This window comes from Pseudorasbora parva, chromosome 21 (assembly GCF_024679245.1).
Source record: "Pseudorasbora parva isolate DD20220531a chromosome 21, ASM2467924v1, whole genome shotgun sequence".
Taxonomy (NCBI): domain Eukaryota; kingdom Metazoa; phylum Chordata; class Actinopteri; order Cypriniformes; family Gobionidae; genus Pseudorasbora; species Pseudorasbora parva.
This window is the reverse complement of record NC_090192.1, coordinates 23,021,037-23,043,816: the sequence shown is the minus strand read 5'-3', so window position 1 is coordinate 23,043,816 and position 22,780 is coordinate 23,021,037. Positions and strand designations below refer to the sequence as shown.

General features: G+C 36.9%; 2 protein-coding genes across 4 annotated transcripts in view; both read right to left on the bottom strand.

The window, feature by feature from the left end:
• Nucleotides 1-10,229: 10,229 nt before the first annotated feature.
• On the bottom strand, nucleotides 10,230-17,893 carry rab18a (RAB18A, member RAS oncogene family). Its single transcript, XM_067429149.1, has 7 exons — nucleotides 17,699-17,893; nucleotides 17,357-17,412; nucleotides 15,998-16,059; nucleotides 15,749-15,821; nucleotides 15,413-15,531; nucleotides 13,898-13,964; nucleotides 10,230-12,118 (listed from the first exon to the last, which is right to left on the bottom strand). Exons 1-7 carry the CDS (start codon nucleotides 17,764-17,766, stop codon nucleotides 11,946-11,948), a joined length of 618 nt encoding a protein of 205 aa, XP_067285250.1. The 5' UTR covers nucleotides 17,767-17,893; the 3' UTR covers nucleotides 10,230-11,945.
• A 2,707-nt stretch (nucleotides 17,894-20,600) lies between these two features.
• afap1 (actin filament associated protein 1) overlaps nucleotides 20,601-22,780 on the bottom strand; it is a 71,798-nt gene continuing 69,618 nt past the window's right edge. For all 3 annotated transcript variants that reach the window (XM_067429274.1, XM_067429273.1, XM_067429275.1), the window contains one exon: nucleotides 20,601-22,716. In XM_067429274.1, coding sequence (XP_067285375.1) covers nucleotides 22,690-22,716 — 27 coding nt within the window. In that variant the 3' untranslated portion in view covers nucleotides 20,601-22,689. The remainder of the gene's footprint in view (nucleotides 22,717-22,780) is intronic.

The window sequence follows — 22,780 nt, the reverse complement described above, 5'->3', positions numbered from 1 at the left end:
TTATTTTACTTTGGGTTTGAAACATTGCTGCTGTCTTTATGTAATATAAATGGTATTGTTTTTAGTGTATCAATTTTGTGCAGACACCTCAAGAATTTGCCTGTTTCTCCATATCAGATATGGTATGCTTTGCGAGCCCGATCTCAATGAAAATGCGTATAAATAGTACAAGTGTGGAATCTTGTGGAATGTATAGGCCAAAATGAGTTTTGGTGTGCATATGGTAAACAGTTTTTCACTTGCTTATGATACACACTTTATGGCGTATTATACGTACGAACCCCCCACCCCACACCTACCCAAGAGCATGTCATATGCACGCCATAAAGAGCGTATCATATGCACGCGAAAGACTGCGTAGCACGAATTCACACTCGTACTATTGATACTATGTGATCGTGTTAAGATGATGCATCTGAAATGCATTTAGGCTGGCTACGTGGTGACACAAAATACAATCAGGCAATTGTTGAAAATACTGGATCCCCATGGAGTGCAATAGCAATGTCAAGCAGATCAGAATGTTCTTTTCTGCTGTCATGAGCTGTCTGCACAAAGTTGACGCACTAAAAACAATACAATTTTTATTACTTAAAGACAATGTCTCAAACCCAAAGTAAAATAAATCCAGATTAAATTTAAAAGGCTGGACATGTTTACTTCCATGCAATCCAGCTAAAATAGAGCTCTTGGCAGGACTTTGAGGGATCTCATTAATTCAGAAAAACAGATTTTTTTTTAAAGAAAAAAATCTCTCATAATTCTGAGATAATTAAGTCATTAATTCAGAAAAACAGAACATAATATTTTTTTTCAAGAAAAAATTCTCTCATAATTCTGAGATAATTAAGTCATTAATTCAGAAAAACAGAGTAGGTTTTTTTTCTCAAGTGAATGCAATAAGCTTCCGTACATTTTAGTTAAAAGACTATGACTAAAACTAAATCCAAATTTGCTTCCAAAAATATAGACTACATTGATTCATACTATTTAAAACACTCTTTTTAACAGTCATGAAGTAACTACTTATTCTAAAGAAGTATATACTCAGAGAGAATTTGATTAGTGCTTGGTCAAGAGTCATTGAATTATTCACTCAAATGATTAATTCAAAAACAATATTTCAGGAACAAAACCCAATACTCTTTGTTGCTTGAGACTGTTCATTCTTTGACTTCGATTATAATAATTTTTTGTGGATGGAACAAAAATCCATCAACTGGCGATATTGTGTTTAAAATGTATAGTAAATCAATATTAACTTATTGTTTGTTGTATTAAAGAAATACATTTGCAATTGTGCTGCTGGTCTGAATATCAGCAAATGGCTGTGATTACCTATGGCCTCGTTCCTACAACCAAATGTTTAATAATTGTTGTACTCACACACACACACACTTACCCTTAACATGACATATTTTCTCTTAGGGAATCCACAATTACACATGTAAACTTGGCAGGCAATGTGGCATCACTTTGCCAATGGGTATTTTGGGGCAGCACTCATACAAGAGCGCTATGACGGCTTCATAAATCTGAACGCTGACAGACACTTTCCACAGGCAGGCCCTGGGCCCTTCATACGCTGATTTGCTCCCTAACTCACTCATTTCTAAACATGTCTTTGTGTGTTTGTATTTTTGATATAACCCTGATGTTTGGATTTAAACTCCATGGCGGGAGACTTGTGGTGAGCAGGAGTCACTTTACAACACATTAAGAGAGTGCAATATTCATTAGGCGAGGAAAAAATTTAACACAGGGTGTCAGAAGCCAAACGGGTCCAAAGACGAGCTAAAGTTTGATAGAGGCCTTATCCCTTATCATCTTCTGACAGCGAAACAATTTTTTCAATTACACATTTAGTCATCAAACAAAAGAGGTTAGTTCTCCAGAGGAAAAAAAGGAAAGTCGGGCCAGACTGCAACTTTTCCGCTTCCTTCATTGTTTTGCTCCTGGAAAATGATTGATTGGCCAACATAATTGAATCAACATTGAATCTTTGTGCACATGCACATCACATTACAAATAGGGCTCTTGCTCTCTGTCGTCTATCCAAAGCAATAAAAAGACAATAAAACAGAGAGATGTGCCTGGGAATCACTCTATGATGGTAATATATGTCTCTCTAGATCCTCTGACGTCCACTATAGTTCACTGAAACACTCCACTTTCCAGTTTTGCTAACAATTGCTAACCATCAAAGGTCCTATGAGGTCTCCACAGTAACAGACAGCTTAATCCAGTCCTGAAGATTAGACAAACTACTGGACTTATAAAAACTGACAGCATAACGTGAGTTTTTCCTTTCTGGAACGCACTAGCCATCGTTTAGGAGTGCTTTTACAAGAGACTTTCATTTTGACATTTGAGATTGTAATCTGAGAGATTCAGACTTTTAATTAAAGTATTGGGCTGATATTTAATTTAAGCGTATATTTTAAAGCATAAGCACAAGCAAAAATAAATAACTTAACACATGCCTTTTTGAACTTAAAACATGATCAAACTTTAATGACAAAAGTTCAATAAGATGGCAAGCAACGAATTTCACTATCATCCTCACACACAAAAAAAATTGCTAGGGATGCATTGATTTTATTAATAAATTATTTATCTAAATTAAATGGCTAAAAAACACACATAACAAACACACACTCCCCTCCTATATAGTATATCTATATCAATAAGGCATAATATTGTGACCACTGACAGGTGACATGAATAACACTGATTATCTCTTCATCATGGCACCTGTTAGTGGGTGGGTTATATTAGGCAGCAAGTGAACATTTTGTCCTCAAAGTTTGTGTTAGAAGCAGGAAAAATGGGCAAGTGTAAGGATTTGAGTGAGTTTGACAAGGGCCAAGTTGTGATGAACAGACGACAGTAGTCAGAGCATCTCCAAATCTGCAACTCTTGTGGGGTGTTCACAGTATATCAAAGTGGTCAGTGTTCAGTATCTGTCAAAAGTGGTCCGAGGAACGATGGTGAACCGTTGACAGGGTCATGGTCGGTCGGCCAAGGCTCAATGATGCACCTGGGGAGCAAAGGCTGGTCTGTGTGGTCTGATCAAACAGACTAGCTACTGTAGCTCAAAATGCTCAAGCAGTTAATGCTGGTTCTGATAGAAAGGTGTCAGAATACACAGCGCATCGCAGTTTGTTGCCTATGGAGCTGCAGCCAGTCAGGGTGCTCATGCTGATCCCTGTCCACAACCGAAAGCTCCAACAGTGGGCACATGATCATCAGAACTGGACCACGGAGCAATGGAAGAAGGTGGCCTGGTCTGATGAATCATATTTTCTTTTACATCATGTGGATCGCCGGGTGCGTGTGTCGCTTACCTGAAGAACACATGACACCAGGATGCACTATGGGAAGAAGGCAACCCAGCTTAGGCAGTGAGATGCTTTGGGTCCTGCCATGCATGTGGACTTTACCTTGACACATACCACCTACCAGAGCATGTTCACCCTTTCATGGAAATTGTATTCCCTGGTGGCTGTTGCCTCTTTCAGCATGATAATACTCCATCCCACAAAGCAAAATGTTTCAAGTATTGTTTGAGGAGCACAATGAGTTTGAGGTGTTGACTTGGCCTCCAAATTCCCCAGATCTCAATCCAAACGAGCATCTGTGGGATGTGCTGAACAAACAAGTCTAAACTAAGGTTGCTCCACCTCACAACTTACAGGACTTACAGGATCTGCTGCTAACATCTTGGTGCCAGATACCATAGCACACCCTCAGGGGTCTTGTGGAGTCCATCATGCCTCAACATTTTAAGGCTGTTTTGGCAGTAAAAGGGGGACAAACACAATAGGTGGCCTATATGGTTTCTTCAAATAATGGTTTGGACAACCACTGCCTCTTTGACCCAGTTTACACCTGGTATCAACATCCATCTTGTGTGATCAAATCACAAGTGGATAGTGCTTAATGCAGGTGTAAAAATTGCACAAACCTATTTGTGAAACGTGGTCACATCTAGTGTCTAAAGTCTAGTCCTAATGCGATTCATATAACTGGACCGCCTACTCACCTGTCAATCACGCATCGATCTAAACAGTCTAAACTTAAAAAATTCTTAAGTAAATATATGGCTAAAATTGAGTACATTTGAGACCAATCGTGCACTGACTTTTGTGATTTGTATTTGACTTTGTAGGCTACACAAATACTGTATAACGATGTAGTTAGAGACGTTCTGCTCACATCAGGAGACACTTGGAATTTTAATATCAGGTGTAGAAAGGGCTTTTAAGTACAGAGTTTGAAGGAGGAATATGATGGCCCACCTGGTCTGTTATGCGCCATAGCCTTATAATATTGCTGCTGGCGGTGGCAGGGTGAGCTCAGAGCACGCATGACCTCACTCTAGTGTAGGCGCTACTGTCTGGAGCTTGATTGGCCAAATGTAAACATTTTAGCTCTGAACTTTGCCAAAGGTGAAATCAGACTTGAGACCTCCAGCAGTGTAGTCAAAAACACCTCAAAGAAGGGCTGCTTTTGCATTTTTAAAGCCAAAGTGTAAGAAAGAATTACTGGCACTCACAACCAGCCAGAAAAACATTAATCATTAGTTGTATTTTTTGTACCGAAAAAATTAAATAAAAAATTTAAATGAGCCAACAAATCATAGTTTGCGCCTTAACAAGTGCACTAAAGTGAAAGTGTTTAAATCTGATGCAGTTAAATCAGACTGGCCTGTAAAGGGCGGTATGTAAAGACAGACAGGTTATCTACAACTTGGGACAGACAAGTAAAAACATAGTAGTGATTTACTGCAAATTTTAAGCCCACCAGTATTACACAATATGATGGGTTCCATATAACAGTCCAACATTTTGTGCCTTTAACTGGCCAACGTGGCCAAGAGCACCAGATCAAACAGTCAAAGAGAAATAAATAATACAATTATTTCACATGGCAAGATTATTTACACAAAATAGAGAGTCTGTTACTGCGTGTGCCAATCACATGACCCGTAGGACCACCAGAATGTTTTCATCCTCTTTCCTTTCATTCCGCAGGAACACAGAAAAGGGACTGTCTCAGTGAAACATGCGGTTTTTCCATGGCATTGCCTCTTCTGCTTGTGGAAAGCTTACACCCTTCCGTGTGTTGATACAATGTGATTAGTTTATTATAGAAGCCTGTGGCTACAGCGCTCTATACTGTAGTAGTCAATCTGGTAGTCTTTATGTGTGCATGTACGTGTGGAGTGAATGACAGAATGCTACAGGAATCCCACTGAGCGGACCTAGGCCAAAGGGATGTCATATGGGAGCACACTGAAAACCGCAGATCTGCTAAAGATGAATGAAGCCACTAATTCATACTCTGGCCTCCCATGTGCCCACTTAGCTTTGTGCTAAAAACTGACTTTGAGAGCAAAGGACCTTTTTTTCTTTTAACATAGGGTCTTATATTTTCCATCACCACTAAATCAATACGCGAGCGGCAGAAGACGGATGGTCATGGTCACGTCAGAATTCATGCGGCAGACATTTGCATTATGGAATTTAGACAGCGTTATTAATTTCGTTTTTATTGATGAGGAAAGCACTGCTGCCCATTTGTCTGGAAAACAAAAGGCAAGGAAAGAGAAGAAAGCAGGATTGGGTTTCTGGATGTCAGAGCTCTGTCAAATATAGAGATTGGAAACCAGACAGATCTGAGAGCGTGGACAGCTCAGCCAAGTCTAAATTGTGTGCAACAGGTTTTACAGCCAGGATCGTCATCTGTCCAGTGCAGAAAATTGGAATTCAAAAGTTTGTTTTAAAGATTGAATTCTGGGACCAGAAAGTGAGCTTCTTCATGCAGTACTTACCAGTTTAAAATAGCTCTCTGAATGTTCTTGTTCATTTATATCATCATATATTTCAACTGTGTGTTAATGAAATTTAGCATAATAATAACTGGCTTAGTTGTAGCTAGCAGCTGCTTGGTCAGCAGCAGCCACAAATGTGCAATAAGTGTTCATATTAGTATTTTAAATGAATGTTAAGGAAGTAGTTTTCAGCCTTTTTGACCTGATATTGTCCACGGTGACCCTCCATAGCTAAGATATGTCCTCTATTGTAGTTATGATATTTTAACAGAAACTGGGAGAATTGATATTCAGAAAATTAACTACAATTAATTTTGTTAATACAGAATATTCAAGATTCTGATTAGTATGTTCTTCACAATAATTACATCTGTACAGAAATGCACAAATGAGATCATATGAATTTATATGAATTAGCCACCAAAAAAATAAAATAAAACATAGGATAGGAAACACTGTGAGATTGTGTTGGAGGCTTCCCCAGAAAAGAACTACCGCCTTAAAGGGTTAGTCCGCCCAAAAATGAAAATTCTGTCATTAATTCCTCACCATCATGTAGTTCCAACCCCATAAGACCTTCGTTCATCTTCGGAACACAAAATAAGATATTTTTGAAGGAATCCAAGAGCTTTCTGACCCCTCTATAGATGGGTTTCTAATTATATATATGTATACATGTATTTAATTTACAGTGTAAACAGTGCCGCATTTTTTTGACTGAATTTCTCTTAAGGGTACTGCCCCAATGACAAGGTGTAGTACTAAAAGTTAAAATTTTGCCTGTTTTTGCAGGGTTGGGGTAGCCTGACAAGCCAGATCCACATCAAGACCCACGCACCCTAGCAGCAGCAAATCTAATCTGCCCGCGAGTGTTGTCTAGCAACTCTCAATACACTTCTGAGCTGTTAACGCCAAACTCTGGTCGGGCCAATCACATCGTGTATAGAGTCGGTGGGCGGGGCTTAACATAATGACGGCAAAGTTGCGCTTGCGTGCTTCTAGTAAACACAGAAACTGGTGAACGGCTGTCTTTTGAATCAGACTCTGGAGGACTTGGAGTTAAGCTTTTCTCTGAGAAAAGAACAGAACGGCACTGAAGTCATTCTTAAAGGACAACTCCGGCGAATTTTTAAGTTTATCTTGATCGTTATATCTTTGTGACTAGTCTATAGAAAAAAAACGAACTGGATTGGTCCTTGCAACACAGAGTTATTACAGTTAATGCCCAGAGCCAAGAATGACTTGAAGAATGACTTCAGTGCCGTTCTTTTCTCAGAGAAAAGCTTAACTCCAAGTCTTCCAGAGTTGCGGTCAAAGCGGTTTCGAAAGACCGCGGTTCGCCAGTTTCTGTGTTTACTAGAAGCACGCAAACGCAACTCGGCCGTCGTCATTATGGCCCCGCCCACCGACTCTATACACTATGTGATTGGCCCGGCAAGAGTTAGGGGAATACAACTCAGAAGGGTGTTGAGAGTTGCTAGATGACACTCGCGGGCAGATTAAATTTGCTGCCGCTAGGGTGCGTCTAGATTTCTAGGCTAGGCATTTCAGGGCTCAATCCGAGGGGCGGGATAAACGGTTGTCTTTCAAACTCTCTCTACACGCGATAGGATAGCGCTACAACCAACAAGAGCAACAAAGGTGAAACAGAGCTTGTTGATAGATTAAACATTCACTATCGGCAAAACTCCGAACACATCTTCCCTTCTTAAGAATGACTTCAGTGCCATTCTTTGTTTTTTTCTCAAAGAAAAGCTTAACTCCAAGTCTTCCAGAGTTGCGGCCAAAGCTGATTCAAAAGACCACTGCCTAGGGTGCATCTAGATTTCTAGGCTAGGATTGTGGCACAGTATAATGATTTGTAATGTTAACAGTCATTACAAAGTTGTATAGTGGTGCTGAAAGTTATTACATCCAACCAAAACAAAAGCACAATTTTGTATAAGTGAGACTTTTTTGAGGTGCAATAATATCAATGAAAGTCCACACACAGCTATTGAGTTGAAGGTTGAGTATGAAGAAAATGCACTATTACCAATATGAACTTCCAAGGTACATAGCCATCTAATCAGAAAAGCTAATCATCAAGAAAGAACAAATTGTGGTTTTCTATAAGTTCATGGATTTTAAACACTTGGAAGAAATTGATTATGACAGTCGCAGAGGATTATTGCACAAAATTACACACATTACCACAGACTTTTCTAATCAACTTAATACTTAACATAAATAGTGTTTCAGATCCAGATATAGTCTCATTCTGGATTTGGAAATGGATTGCAGCAAAGCAAATAGCTTTTAAGACCAATGTCACGCTTAACTGAGGCTTCAAAACTGGCCAAGTATGCCATCAATAACTAAAGGATCCGTGGTACAAAGGAACCCTGCATTTCACCACACATTAAGATGCAGTTACCATATAACTCTAACAAAAATATTCCTTCGGTTTATACACAGCACGTTGCACTAAATGAGCCTCTAGAGTGAAATACAGATTCTGAAATGGTCGCTAAACCCTGACCCTTCCTGCACTTTCCGCAAGCCATCCTCCGACTCACAACTGCTTTGGCTCAGTTCCCCCGGCCGACACGGCAAATCATTCAGAATGATAACGAGAGAAAGGCGTGTGAGCAGGCCAAATGCTGTGACATTCGGGGAACTCGACACCTTTTGAAACCACCATTGCAGTCTCATAATGACCTCAAATAGGACAGTGTGATGAGCCCACAGAGAGGCCGTCTGAGCACTGAGCCATGCACGAGAGAGGGGAGGGGGAAGAAAGCATAAAAGACTATGGTTAATGAGAAATGGGTTGATGGCCTAGACAGAAATGTAAGGACATAAGCGCACAGTTTGGTGTAATGAGCAAACAGTGTCTGGAGAACAGAGCCCACAGATCTTCTAGACTCTACAGAACTCAACAGAATCAAACACCAACAGTGTTAATCTCACGAAAAATATTCATCATGATACTACTGTATGTTATATGAGAGAAAAAACACAAAAACAATGCTGGATATTATGCACTAACAATGTTTCTTGATTAAGAAAAACCTAGAAAGAACATGACTGTCAATAATGTAGGGGATTGAACTGCTTGAGCCTAGACAGAACAGAGAATAAATAACAGTAAACTGACTAAACTCAGACTACATTGAATGTGAATATGATGACAAAATACTTTAAGTATAATAAATGTAAGGGATATTTTTGTTTAAAAAAATAAAATAAAAATTCAGACTGCCAGTTATTCACAACGCTCTACAGCTCCCCATCTACTTATGGTATTATGCATTTAGATACAATTAAGAGTGTAGTATTTCTTCTGAGAAATTATTCAATGATTTATCTTAAAAAAAAGTGCAGATAATGCAAAATAAAAAAATAATTTTAACCTTATATAGCCCGACTCCACTGTTGAAAGGCAATGTTTAAAACTCACAGAAGCCTGAGAATCCAAACCAAAGTCGATTTATACACTTTAACTGAAAAGACACAAATGGATGGCCACCCGCAAAAGTTTAATTTTGGACACTGATCCCTAGATACTCGTCCAAACCAGGCTTTTAAACTACCCTAACCAGCAGTGTAATTAGGCCTCACTATTGTATTATTCAATTATGGAATATCCGTTCCTGATCCAAGAGAAAGGTGAAACTAGCAGGTGGAAGCATTTAGGGAAGACTCTGGAGGAAATATAGCATACTAAATTACAGGACTATAGTATGGACAGCCAGTCATATAAGGACAATACAGTATGGACACCACAAAGCGCCATTAATGTATGATGGACACATTCTTTCTTCAAAATGTGTATTTAATCCAAGAAAATCTTTCCGCTATGCCTTCATTTGTCAACTAGGAATTACGCACCTCTTGGTCAAACGGCTCTGAAGACATCCACGATAAAAAACCTGTAAATCACTATGGTTACCGTACCTGCCTCTCTGTCCAAATACAATAATTTGGCTTCATCACATTGGAAACCATATGAAGATGCCGTCTGAACATGTGAATAAGCAAACACTTCAGTCACTACAGTGTTCACGCAGAAATGTAACGGGAAACGGTGAAATCACAGAGGCCTGGAGATACATTCCTGTGGTGGGTCATATTTAACAAGATCTCACTGCTGGAAAAAGTATGAGAGAAAGGGAAGGAAAGAAAGAAAGAGAGAGAGAGAGAGAGAGAGAGAGAGAGAGAGAGAGAGAGAGAGAGAGAGAGAGAGAGAGAGAGAGAGAGAGAGAGAGACAGAGAGAGAGAGAGAGACAGAGAGAGAGAGAGAGAGAGAGACAGAGAGACAGAGAGAGAGACAGAGAGAGAGAGAGAGATTATTCAAAGACAAAATATTGTCATTTCAAGTTCGTCATTTTAGTGAGGAGAGTCAAACATCAACATTGCGATGTATTTATGAGCATTATTTGTAAATATTTACATACAGAATCAATGTGCAATAACAGTATGCAATATTGTGAAAATGCATTCTTCTGTATAATATGTATTGTTATTTGGATGGTTTGTTAAATAGCAATAACATACATTTGAATATCTATAAAACAGAGAAAAGTGATTATTTAAAGAATCCAAAAGACTCTTCAATTCAATGGTGATTAACGATATGGGATGATTTTGATATGTAGTCAAAGGTTAAAATACACTATTACATATAACTGCTTTAAAACACATAAAATACATCACTGCATGCAACTGGAAACTATACAATACTTGTATTATCTTCTAATAATGTGCATTTTCAACAACAACAACAAAAAAAGTGAAACGGAATGCATAAACGCTCAAAATTAAGATTTCTCTGTGGGTGTACATACAAACCCAGTGTTTCCTTCCACATGTGCCACACACTTTTAAAAACTGAGGACTTTAACACCCAGTCTTTTAGCAATAAATACAAGACTAGACATCTGGGACCCCCTGGATGTTTCTCTAAAACAAACAGAACAGACTAAATAGTCCAGATCGAATAGTCCATAGTCCAGATTAAACCAGGAGAATGGAAATATTCATTTGGCATCGCTATTAAGTCTCATACTTTTTTTTGGGAGAACATTTATTATTTCTAAATGTGTTCTTTTGTTCCACTGCTGTGTGAGAAATCCAGCCATCTATAGTCACACCCTAATGACTCACTCGAAGGATTTTAAAACCTTTTTTCCTTTCTCTGAGATGGACAGCCATGTCAAGGCAGTACGTGTTACACTGTCCATGAGTCTGCAGGCGAACAGAAAGAAATTAACCTTTTCCATTGATTCCTCTCTATTGCAGTTATTTTGTAGCCTCTTTTTATACATGCAATAGAGATTCAATCTGTTTAATTTATAAACCTTTCAAAAACATGTTTATAAGTGGACGGTCCAAGTCAATAAAAGTAGTAAAACACAGATCCAAAACCTTGGTAACTCTATTATTCTGTGGAGATTGAGGGATGCGGAGAAAGAGAGACATAACTGATAGAGCTGAATTGAAGACAGATACATGTAGCAAGAGAGAGGAAAGAGAGTTAACAAGTGACTGACAGTAGGAAAAAGTGGGATCCAAAGATGGACAGATAAAGACAGAATGGTGTTCCGCACATTGCAGACATCAAGCGAGGGCAAGTTGATGGAAATCTGTGTTCTACTGAGGTCTCATTCCAGCAGTTTGAAAGGTCGAGTTAGACTGATGAGTGTTTACCTCTCTCTAAATAAGAAACACAGGCACTGGGGCAAAACAAAGTAAAACATTACGAGAAATATACAAACTGAAAAGCAAACTGATCTGAGGTATAATGAAGTAATCAAGCTTTTTTATCCCCCTCCTGAATACAAACGATGAGCATGCCGTCAATAGAGTTCTTTAAATTAATTTCATCCATAAAAAAACGGGCAAAGACAAAGGTACATCTAAGGCTTATCAAGCTTTCCAGCCAGCATCCTCATGTGTCAGCTCTGTTAAATGATCAATGCTTTACGCTTGTGATACAACTTTTCTTTTCTCTACGACATCTTTGCTTGTGTACTTGGATAGGCACATAGACCAAATAGGTGTATGTATCCTGTATGCATGTGTGTTAACTAATCTAACCTGCACTGTTTAATGACCAGTTGGCGGGTTAGAGAAGTGAGCAATATGCCCCACAGCCTCCTTGACTAGTTTCAGAGAGTTCAGACAGACAAACTCCTCTTGTCTTGTGCACGCTCTCCCACAAGCCAGGAGTCTGCAGGATTTTCTCCACCAGCTCCTCAAATGCACATTGAACACCATCCCTCGTCTTAGCGCTGGCCTCTGCATGAGGGAGAGAGAGAGAAACAAGTGTACAAACACTACACACACTATTGTCATCTGGAGAAATCTATGACCTTTGCACTAGGGAGCCACAGGAAAAGTACATCATGATAAATGCCTATCGGTTGATAGGGCCACGAAAACGTCCAAAAAAGTCAATAAAAATAAATTTATGATTCACTCAAAAAACTGTATGTCAGTATAAACTACTGACATATTAGCATATATATATATATATATATATATATATATATATATATATATATATATATATATATATATATATATATATATATATATATACACAAATACTTCTTAAATATACACATGTATGTGTGTCTTCAAATATACATAATAATTACACACAGTACACACACATGTGACCCTGGACCACAAGACCAGTTGTAAGTTACACGGATATATATTTGTGGTAATAGCCAACAATACATTGTAGGGGTCAAAATTATCAATTGTTTGTTTCTTTTGCCAAAAAACAATGGCATATAAAGTAAAGATCATGTTCCATAAAGATATCTTGTTAATTTCCTACTGTAAATGTTATATCATTATTAATTTGCCTTGGTAAATTCTTCATTTGGACAACATTAAAGGCGATTTTATCAATATTTAGATTTTTTGCAACCTCAGATTCCAGATTTTCAAATAGTTGTATCTTGGCCAAATATTGTCCTATCCCAACAAACACACACATCAATGCTAAGCTTATTTATTCATGTTTGATTTATAAATCTTTTTATTTTCAAAAAATGTAATAATTTTTTTGTGTGTTTTTGAAGGAAGACATGCTCACCAAGGCTAAAAAAATGCAGTAAAAAATGCAGTAAAAAGAGTACTACTGGTAAATAAAAATGCTAAATAACTGTTTTCTATTTGAATATATTAAAATGTAATTTATTCCTTTGATGGCAAAGATGAAGACTTTTTTAAATTCTAAAATCAATCTAATATATAAATTTACATATTTAAGAAGGTATATTTCTTTCAGTATTGTTCTTTTGGAACAATGTAAAAATCTTTACTGTCACTTTTGATCAGTTTAATGTATCCTTGCTGAGTAAAAGTGTTAATTTCTTTAAAATTAAACCTTACTGACTTACTTTTGTAATGGTGTACAAGAAACACTTGGTTTTTAATATTAAAAGTCAGTAGAAAGTAGAAGGGAAACATTAAATTTGAAAGAAAAAAGAAAGCACTGGCCTCCAGGCAGCACATGGGCTCCAGCCATATTGTCCATCTGCAGATTTCATTTGGTGTGAGGGCTTCACGGCTAATTCAGACAGATTGCTGCTTACATACCTACTCATGAGGCGTGTCACATGACTTACAGACCAAACCCACAGCACAGAAGAATGCAGGACGTCACCCACAAATACATATACAGGACTGTTACGATTACACAAGCTCAAATGAGAAATAAATCAGAACCATTGAAAAGTCTGACTTGAATTTACTGTCATAATAAATGAATGCTCAACTATACAAATAATCCATCTTTCAATTAAATAACATAATCTTTGTTTTGGGCCAAAGTGTTTAAAAATAGTAACCTGTGTGTATTACGGCCATTGAATAAACTAGCTTATGTCAAAAGTCAGATTTTTCCATGTGTGAAAGTGATGAACCTTGAAATGAAATATGGGAACTGAAACCAAAGTAAAAGGCCAATGTATTCCTATTTAAAGCTAATGTTTTAGTAAATGATGAGGGTTCATGAGTAATTTATCACAGTATGAAGGGAACATCCTAGAGACAACTCACCAATGAAAAGCATGGAATGTTTTCTAGCGAACTTCAGACCCTCGTCTCGCTCTAGCTCACGGTCTTCCTACACAAAGAGAGAAAAATCAATCATTGTTTTCCATTAGTCACAAATACAGGAAGGTTTTTCCATGTCCATTAATTACGATTCCAGAACAACTACTATTTTTCTGTAGATACATGTATAGAGCAGACCAGGCTTTAGGAACTGGGTGCAGGCAGGTGTTTTAAAGACCAAAGGAAAGATATACACCAATCATCAGGCATAACATTATGACTAATATCGGGTTGGTCACCCCTTTGCTACCAAAACAGCCCTGACCCGTCAAGGCATAGACTCGACTAGACACCAGAAGGTGTGCAGTGGTATCTGACACCAAGATTTTAGCATCAGATCCTGTAAGTTGCAAGGTGAGGCCTCCCTTTATTGGACTTGTTTGTTCAGCACATCTCCCTGATGCTCAATTGGATAGAGATCTGGGGAATTTGGAGGCCAAGTCAACACTACAAACTCATTTTTGTGCTCCTCAAACCATTGCTGAACAATTTGTTTTTTTGTGGCAGGGCACATTATCCTGCTGAAAGAGGCCACAGCCACTAGGAAATACTGTTTCCATGAAAGGGTGTATATGCTCTGTAACAATGCTTCGGTAGGTGGTATGTGTCAGAGTAACATCCACATCGATGGCAGGACCCAAGGTTTCCAGCAGAACATTGCTCGAAGCATTACACTGCCTCCACCGGGCTGCCTTTTTCCCATAGTGCATCCTGGTTCCATGTGTTCCCCAGGTAAGCAATGCACACACACCTGGCCTTCCATGTGATGTAAAAGAAAATGAGATTCATCAGACCAGGCCAATTTCTTAATTTGCTCCGTGGTCCAGTTCTGATGATCATGTGCCCACTGTTGGAGCATTCGGTTGTGGACAGGGGTCAGCATGAGCACCCTGACTGGTCTGTGGCTATGCAGCCCCTAGGCAACAAACTGTGATGCACTGTGTATTCTGACACCTTTCTATCAGAACCAGCATTAACTTCATGAACAATTTGGTCTACAGTAGATTGTATGTTTGATTGGACAACCCGTGCCAGCCTTCGCTTCCCACGTGCATCAATGAGCTTTGGCCACCCATGACCCTGTCACCGGTTCACCATTGTTCCTTCTTGGACCACTTTTGAAAGATACTGACAACTGCAGACCAGGAACACTCCACAAGAGTTGCAGTCTTGGAGATGATTCTAGCTATTACAATTTGGCCCTTGTCAAACTCGTTTAAATCCTTACACGTGCCCATTTTCCCTGCTTCTAACACATTAACTTTGAGGGGAAAAAAATTACTTGCTGCCTAATATGTTCCACCCACTAACAGGTGCCGTGATGAAGAGATAATCAGGGTTATTCACGTCAACTGTCAGTGGTCACAATGTTATGCCTTATCCATATATGATAAGTGGTAAGGCTGTCCCTGCAGTAAAAAAAAATAATTTAAAAAAATTGTATAAAGTGTAACTTACTTTATCAATTTTGTTTCCCACAAGCATCTTGACAAGGTCGTTTTTTGTACAGTATGTGTCCAACTCATTCAACCAATTATCCAGCTTAGCAAAAGTCTCTCGCCTAGTGACATCATACACTAAAAAGATACAATATGACAACAACATTAAATAGACCATTTATGCTTAAATCAGAGAAATATAAATGACAAGGTTTGACACCATTCCAGTTTACCAGACTATAATTTTGCTGGTTATATAAACACTTTGGTACAATCTAAAACAGTATAATTTTTTTCATGTTGTTTTTTTAAATAGTAAAGTAGTGAATAAACTCTTTGGTTTGTGCTTGCTTACCCAGAATGACACCCTGAGCTCCTCTGTAGTAACTGGGTGTTAAAGTTCGAAAACGTTCCTGACCGGCTGTGTCCTGTAAACATAAAACAAAATCAGCCTTCAAGTGAAATGTATAAAAAAAAAAAGCTTCCTTTAGGAAATAAAAGGAACAACACTGCCATCTTGTGGTATGTTAGTGAAACACAACCAACAGTTAATACAAGCATTATAAAGACCTATTGCATATTTCCCATACAGTAATGTCCTCACCCAGATTGCTAGTTTTGCTCTGTTTCCATCCACAGCAAGGGTTTTCACCTTAAAATCAACACCTTAATGGAAAATAAATGATGAGTTTAGTACGCACTGAACATACAATTAACTATATATAATTTATATGAATATATTCTATTTTATGTGTGTCTGTGTGTGTGTGTGTGTGTGTGTGTGTGTGTGTGTGTGTGTGTGTGTGTGTGTGTGTGTGTGTGTGTGTGTGTGTGTGTGTGTGTGTGTGTAACAGACACAAGCACATTTGGAGAGGTAAAACATATTAAAAGGAAATTCAAAAAAAAAAAAAATTATATATATATATATATATATATGGAAATACAATCTAGATGTTTTATGAGGATTATGGTAAAACCATAAGTGGATTTAATTTTTGATGGACCCAGATATTTGTCAGGCAACAAGCCCAGAGAGACTAGACTTAGAAAGACTAGAATTTACAGCTGAATGTGGAATTGTGGGTTTATTGCATACAGATAAAAATGAAAATAGGACGACTCAACCACCTGTCTCATCATTCAACAAAGCCACATCACTTACAAACATAAGAGATTTACATTCATAAAAGAAAAATGAAAGTATGTGTAAAGTTGACAGGGGAATAAATCTCTCAGCACTCTGTGAATGAAAGATCTGGAGGCATGAAATACTCCTGAATTTCAGCACAGCACTGACAGATTTACCACAAGAAGCCAAAGAAGGAGATCTGGACTTGTTTGGTTTGGATTGGGGTGCTTTGAAAGGAAAACGTAGTCACGCCACAAACACACGTCAACCTAAATGTGTCAAAGTGATGGCCACGGCTTTTACACCCTATGAATTTCGACAAAATAAGGTAAGAACCAGTAGATTATACATTAATATTCATTGTAAAGACACTAGTGAAAAGTGTACATGTAAAACAGGATATGACATGGATATCTAAATATTTAAAAATGTCGAGATTTTCAACAATGCCAGCAAAGCTGTTATTCAAGTAAGATCAGCCTTAGAGCAGTGCATGTGACAGATACAGACTTCACTGTGTGCTATGATTGGGAAATTTGTTTTCATTACATTATTTAGACACACAACTAAACTAAATTAAAAACCAAGAAACTCCCAATTTCCCCAATTCATAACCCATATAACTAGATGGCAATGAAAGGACAGCAATCAATATGAAGCCTATTTCTTATGTCAAATACCAAAAATTCAAAACACAATGTGACTGTCTGTTTTTTGTTTTGTTTTTTTGTTTTTACAAAGGACGAGAATATTAATGTTGTGTTTAAATATCTGTTTGTATGTTTGCTGGGCCTCTTATCATAACCTTAGTCATATATGAGTTTTCACACTTACCGATGGTTGCACCAATTTCTGGATCAAATGTATCATCTGTAAATCTCAAAAGAAGACTGAGAGAGATGAGGGGAAAGAAAATGTGGTTGGCAGTTTAGTATAAGCAGCATTATAAAAGATACTTTACTTGTCTAACCGACGCTGCCCCACATCTGCATCTAGATGCTATATGTGTAATGGGGACTTATACATTATTTTAGAATATATACATTATTTTAGTATTTACAAACATGCAGTGCCGGTGGGGCTGTTTTAAAAAGCAGCTCGTGAGGTGTGTAAGTTATTGTTGATGTTGTTCTACCAGCTGGCATCTGTAAACTTTAAGTCTCTTAAATCTCATACCTGGATTTGCCCACTCCGCTTTCTCCAATGATCAGTATTTTTAGAGTGGTCAAAATATCCTCATTCATCTTTACCGGGAAATACCACTGTGTGCTAAAAAATACTGTCGATGTAAATAAGATAATAAAAAGGAAGGGAAAACTATTATTCGAGGGCTAAACGTTTCTCTCTTCTTCGGAAAAATCTGTCGATGGTTGAAAACATTTGATAAACACAGTGCTGCCCTCTAGCGTTTCCCGTTTCCATTCTACAAAGTTGTTTAATTTATTTATCTTAAGATTTTGCACACAAATGGTAATCCTCAGATATTTCTATATATTTTTCTAAATCTTAATTTAAAAACTAAACTTTATCCATACTGATCCCATCCCGTCCTTTTTTGAATTATATTAAAACAAATTATTGATGCCCAAAACAATAGGCCTACACAAATTAATACAACCCGGGGGGAATAATATAAATTAAACATATTGATAAATTATGAGAATTACATTGAAAAAAGGAAAAAAATTGCAAACAGATTCTATGGCTTTTTTGTTGTTGTTGTTGTTGTTTTGTTTGTTCTCACATCATTTAAAATGGATATTTTTTAAGTTCTTTCACAATGCCAAAATAAATTAACTACAGCAGTTTCCTCAATTGTCGCAGAAAGAGCAGCCTGGAGGGAATATACTTTTTGAACTTTTTTAGTGACTTGCAGGGTAACACTTATGAATAATTTTAAAAGAAATCTATTTTACTTTATTGGTTAAAATAAATAAATGTGGAAGCATTTACATGCCGTCCTCCGGAGACTGATTTGAAGGCTTCAAAAATGTAAAGTAACCTTTTTTTTCTCCCTCTCATTTTTGTCCTTTTAATTTTATGTTTATGTATCCAGTGCATGTGCTGTTTCTTTTCTTTTCTTTTTATAAAAGTTAAAACTTTTTTGAGCAATGTTGCTAATGCAATGTTTATCTGTGTACGCATGAGGTCGCCATGTGTCCTGTGTGAGTCACTCAATGGCTTTAGTGACGCATGAATGTGGGATTTGTTTGTCAGAATTAAAGGAAACGAAGTCTACATGTTTCTCATCGTTTTATATGACTTTGTGGCTAGATCGTTGTGATTTTTTTTATTTTTTTTTAAAAAACACATTTCAGACCCTTTAAATGTTTAATATAGCCTTAGAGTCATTCTATATTTATTTAGGGGTACATTTCAGGTCAGCCAAAAAGTCAGGAAATCAGTATTCTTTTTTTGATAAATAAACTAGGTGGTTGAATAATAAATATACACCTTTAATGTGCTAAATTAATTATTTGGCAAGCTCTAATGACTTTTTAAAAAATGTTAATGAAAATCAACATTTGATTCATTATTTTGTCAACTGTGTTATGGACAAATACTGTGTCATAAATCCACAGTATGCTGAATTTAGTATTATTCACCATCCTTACCAAGATTTCTATCTCAAGAGGTATCCCTATCTATTTTTCTGATGGTTTATTTCACATTTAAAAGATTTGTGACATAAAAACCACACACAACACAGTTGACAGGCCAAGTGACAGTTGACAAGAGTAACACCGGACGCAGAGGAAAAGAGAAAAATTATTTAAAATGTCTCTTTAAAATTATAACTTTTTTTTAATTCAACAAAAATAAGTACAAGCAATTTACACAATATGAATTCATTTGTCAACCACGTGAATCCTTGTCAACTGTTGCAGTTCATGGGTAACACAGTTGACAGGTAACACATTTGACATTTCGGCCATTTTGGGGTCTTGTGCAAACTGCTGGCCTTGCATCAGTTGGTAGTTCACCTAGATTCATTTATGTTTTTATATTCTTTCTCTACACATTTATAAATATAATGTGACGCAAGTTTACCAGAACATTTATAACACAGTTGACGGTCACTTAATCTACAATAATATACATCATATATTGAAGAGGAGAAGGTATAATTTACTACAGTCTTCAAATTTACCTCCAAAAAATGACATTGTTTGATGTCGGACATGTGACTTAGGAACAAACCATTGCTGATTTACAGGGGGGTTTATAGAGAGTAACACAGTTGACACCTTTTACATCTGTGGTTGACACTGATTTCTCGGACACACAAAATGGATATAATGTAGATGCATGAGCAAAATATTTTTAAAAACACCTTTCTCATAATTTAATGATTATTTTGGACAAATATTTATAAGAGATATATTCAGAAACATTCATTTTAGTAATGTATAGAATATAGTGTAGAACAAAATAAAATATAACATTTTTGCAAGATAAAAGATAGATATCTGTTAGATTTTTGTATTAAATTAATAAGAAATGTCATCTGATATAAAAGCAATCATTACTTGAAGTGAAAAGTTAATAAAAAAATTGGTAAAATTGATAATTGTGTCCATGGACATGAATTGTACCCCTAATTATAGAATGACTGTGAACACAAGACTACGGAACCGCATACTACTAATATCGCTCCCAAAAATATAACGATAGCCTAGTACGAGCCTTAAATAAATGCCACATTTTGCATTTATAATCCCTATCTGATATTTTATTTTCCTAATGTCTACCTAAACGTGGTATCAAAGTAAAACTAGGCTCAATATATGGCTATATAGGTGTGGATGCGTGTACACACAATCTTCCCCTGACTGGGTTTTATACAGGACATTTTGTGCAGGTTCTGTCGTACGTTTGTACATCTGAAAGCTTTTGTGTGCTCACAAAATCTAGCTTTTCTGTAAGTACAATTTTGTAATGAAATCTAGGGAAAGTTTTAGGCCCCCAGGTCATTGGGACAGTAAATAAATATAGTTTCATAAAATCCATGAAAATGTTGACAGCTGTGGCCTATCGCTGCATTTACAGTGAATAATACACACACATTACATAGTCATACATTTTTAAAAGCAGTTTAATTATTCCTATGTACATTCCTTTTGTTGTCAAGTTGACAACAGTCATCAGCAAAGTAAAACCGAGTAATACATAAGGTGCAAAACAAACAATTGAGTCTTTACTCCCCCACCCTCAAGCAAAATGACATTTAAAGCAAAATTGTTCACATTCCACATTCCTTTATTTCTGCAAAGTGAGGCTGAAAGCAGATTTAACCTAAAGGTTTTATTTGACAGTTTTACTGCGTCAAATCAGTAAATACCTCTGACCAAAGAATAAGCAGTTGTGCAGAAAGATTAAAGCATTCATCTACTTTGAGCTGGAGACAAAGATAACTTCCAAAGAGATTTATGAATATACTGATACCAAGGTTTCATCCAGTGCTGACTTTTACAAAATGACTGGATAAAGAAAAGCTCTAAAGATCCATGGGCCCAAGTAGAAAAGTAGAATTATATTTACACATGATCCTAGGTGTAGAGTAGCTTGAAAATGTGTAGCCTCAAATCAAAAGCTGAACTTAACTGTACAATAAACAGAGTTGCCTTGAACATTAATATCTAAATTAAGCACCAAGACTCCATGATCTGGCTGAATTAGGAGTGAACGGTTTAAGCATTGCTTTAAAAGCACCATTTTCAGTATGTCAGGTGGCTGGACTTTGAGTGGTCTCAAAGCAAGATGCCTGAACTCTCCCGCTAAAAACATTCTGTACTTCAACCAAACATTTGGTTTTTGAAAGCAAATCGATTACTTACATCTGCACATGCACAGATAACAACTGCAAACTATAATGAAACTTCACATATGTACGCTTCTTTGTGTTAGCATACAGTGCATGTATAACTGTCAGTGTATGACGCATTGCAGCTTCAGTGCAGTGGATGCAGTGGAAGTGCTGTAATTTCAGACCCAGTTTCCAGAGCATTCAGCCAACAGAGGGCCACACCCTGGCCTGAGCTGCCCTGTTCCCCATGGGCTGCTGTTACCATAGCCGAAAGTTTGGCCAGACCACTGGATTGAAAATAATGGGCCAGACACCGAGGAGGAGGAGACGATGCTGGTAAAATACTTTCATACAGATTACACTTTTTCAGTAAAGAACAAGCTTTGAATGATCCAATCTGTAATTTACATTTATCTTACGACGTATATCCTGAAGCTGCTCTCTACAACTAGTGTGAAGCCAAATGAAAGGCATTACTGAACATCAACAGACAAACACAGAAAAGCTTATATTTACTTAAACATTTACAAATAAATACTTGGAGATTTTGTCTTCCATTAATGGCTTCTTGTTGAAGAAAGAAACAGACTTATAGACTTTTAAGTGATTAACAACTGAGACCAGTGAGCTTTGTGAGCATAACATTTAGATTGTAAATGATGGACCATAATCTGAGATTTGTTGTATTCATATCATGATACCAAGGAAGTCTTGTGTTCACCAAGGCTGCATTTTGTAATCCAAAATACAGTAAAAACAGCAATATTGTGAAATGTTATTACAATTTGGAATAACTGTTTTTCTATTTTAATATATTTGAAAATGTAATTTACTGTATTACTGTGATGGAGTTTTCAGCATCATTACTCGTCTTTAGTGTCACATGATCCTTCAGCAATCATTCTAATATAGTTTGGGGCTAAATAAATATTTCTCATTGTAACAGATGTTGAAACTGCTAAAAAATTGGATCCTTTTGTAACATTATAAATGTCTTTACTGACATTTTTGATCAATTAAATGCACCCTTGCTGAATAAAAGTATTAATTTATTTAAAAATAAAAATAAATCTTAGCGTTTGAAATGGTAGTGTTTTTGTATTGTTATAGTTTACTACTGAAATTTGGTATTGTGGCACTGCGGTTGACCCGTTTATGACAAATTGCTTGCATTTTTTTCTTCATTTGTAAGTCGCTTTGAATAAAACCGATACATGTAAATGTAAATTAATAGCTCTAATCAAAGTCTTTCAGAAATTATTCTGGAAAAAGGTTCAGTCAGTTCAATTTCAACATCACTCATATATGGACCAAATTAAATAAATAGATACAAGAAAGTGAAAAGTTGGTGGAAAAGAACTTATGTGCCAGATTTCATCTCCCATTCCTGCAAAAAAAGAAAACAGAATGAGTGCATATGGGAAGAAATATATGCTCTGTAAACATCCTGA

Bases quoted from the DNA above. Each gene is read 5' to 3' on its own strand.
- rab18a (XM_067429149.1), bottom strand. From the start codon at position 17,766: ATGAATGAGGATATTTTGACCACTCTAAAAATACTGATCATTGGAGAA. The intron at 16,060-17,356 runs GTAAGTGTGAAA...TTTTCCATTAAG, and splicing joins AGAAATTGGTGCAACCATCG to GTGTTGATTTTAAGGTGAAA. The intron at 12,119-13,897 runs GTGAGTTGTCTC...TCCCTCATGCAG, and splicing joins ACATTCCATGCTTTTCATTG to AGGCCAGCGCTAAGACGAGG.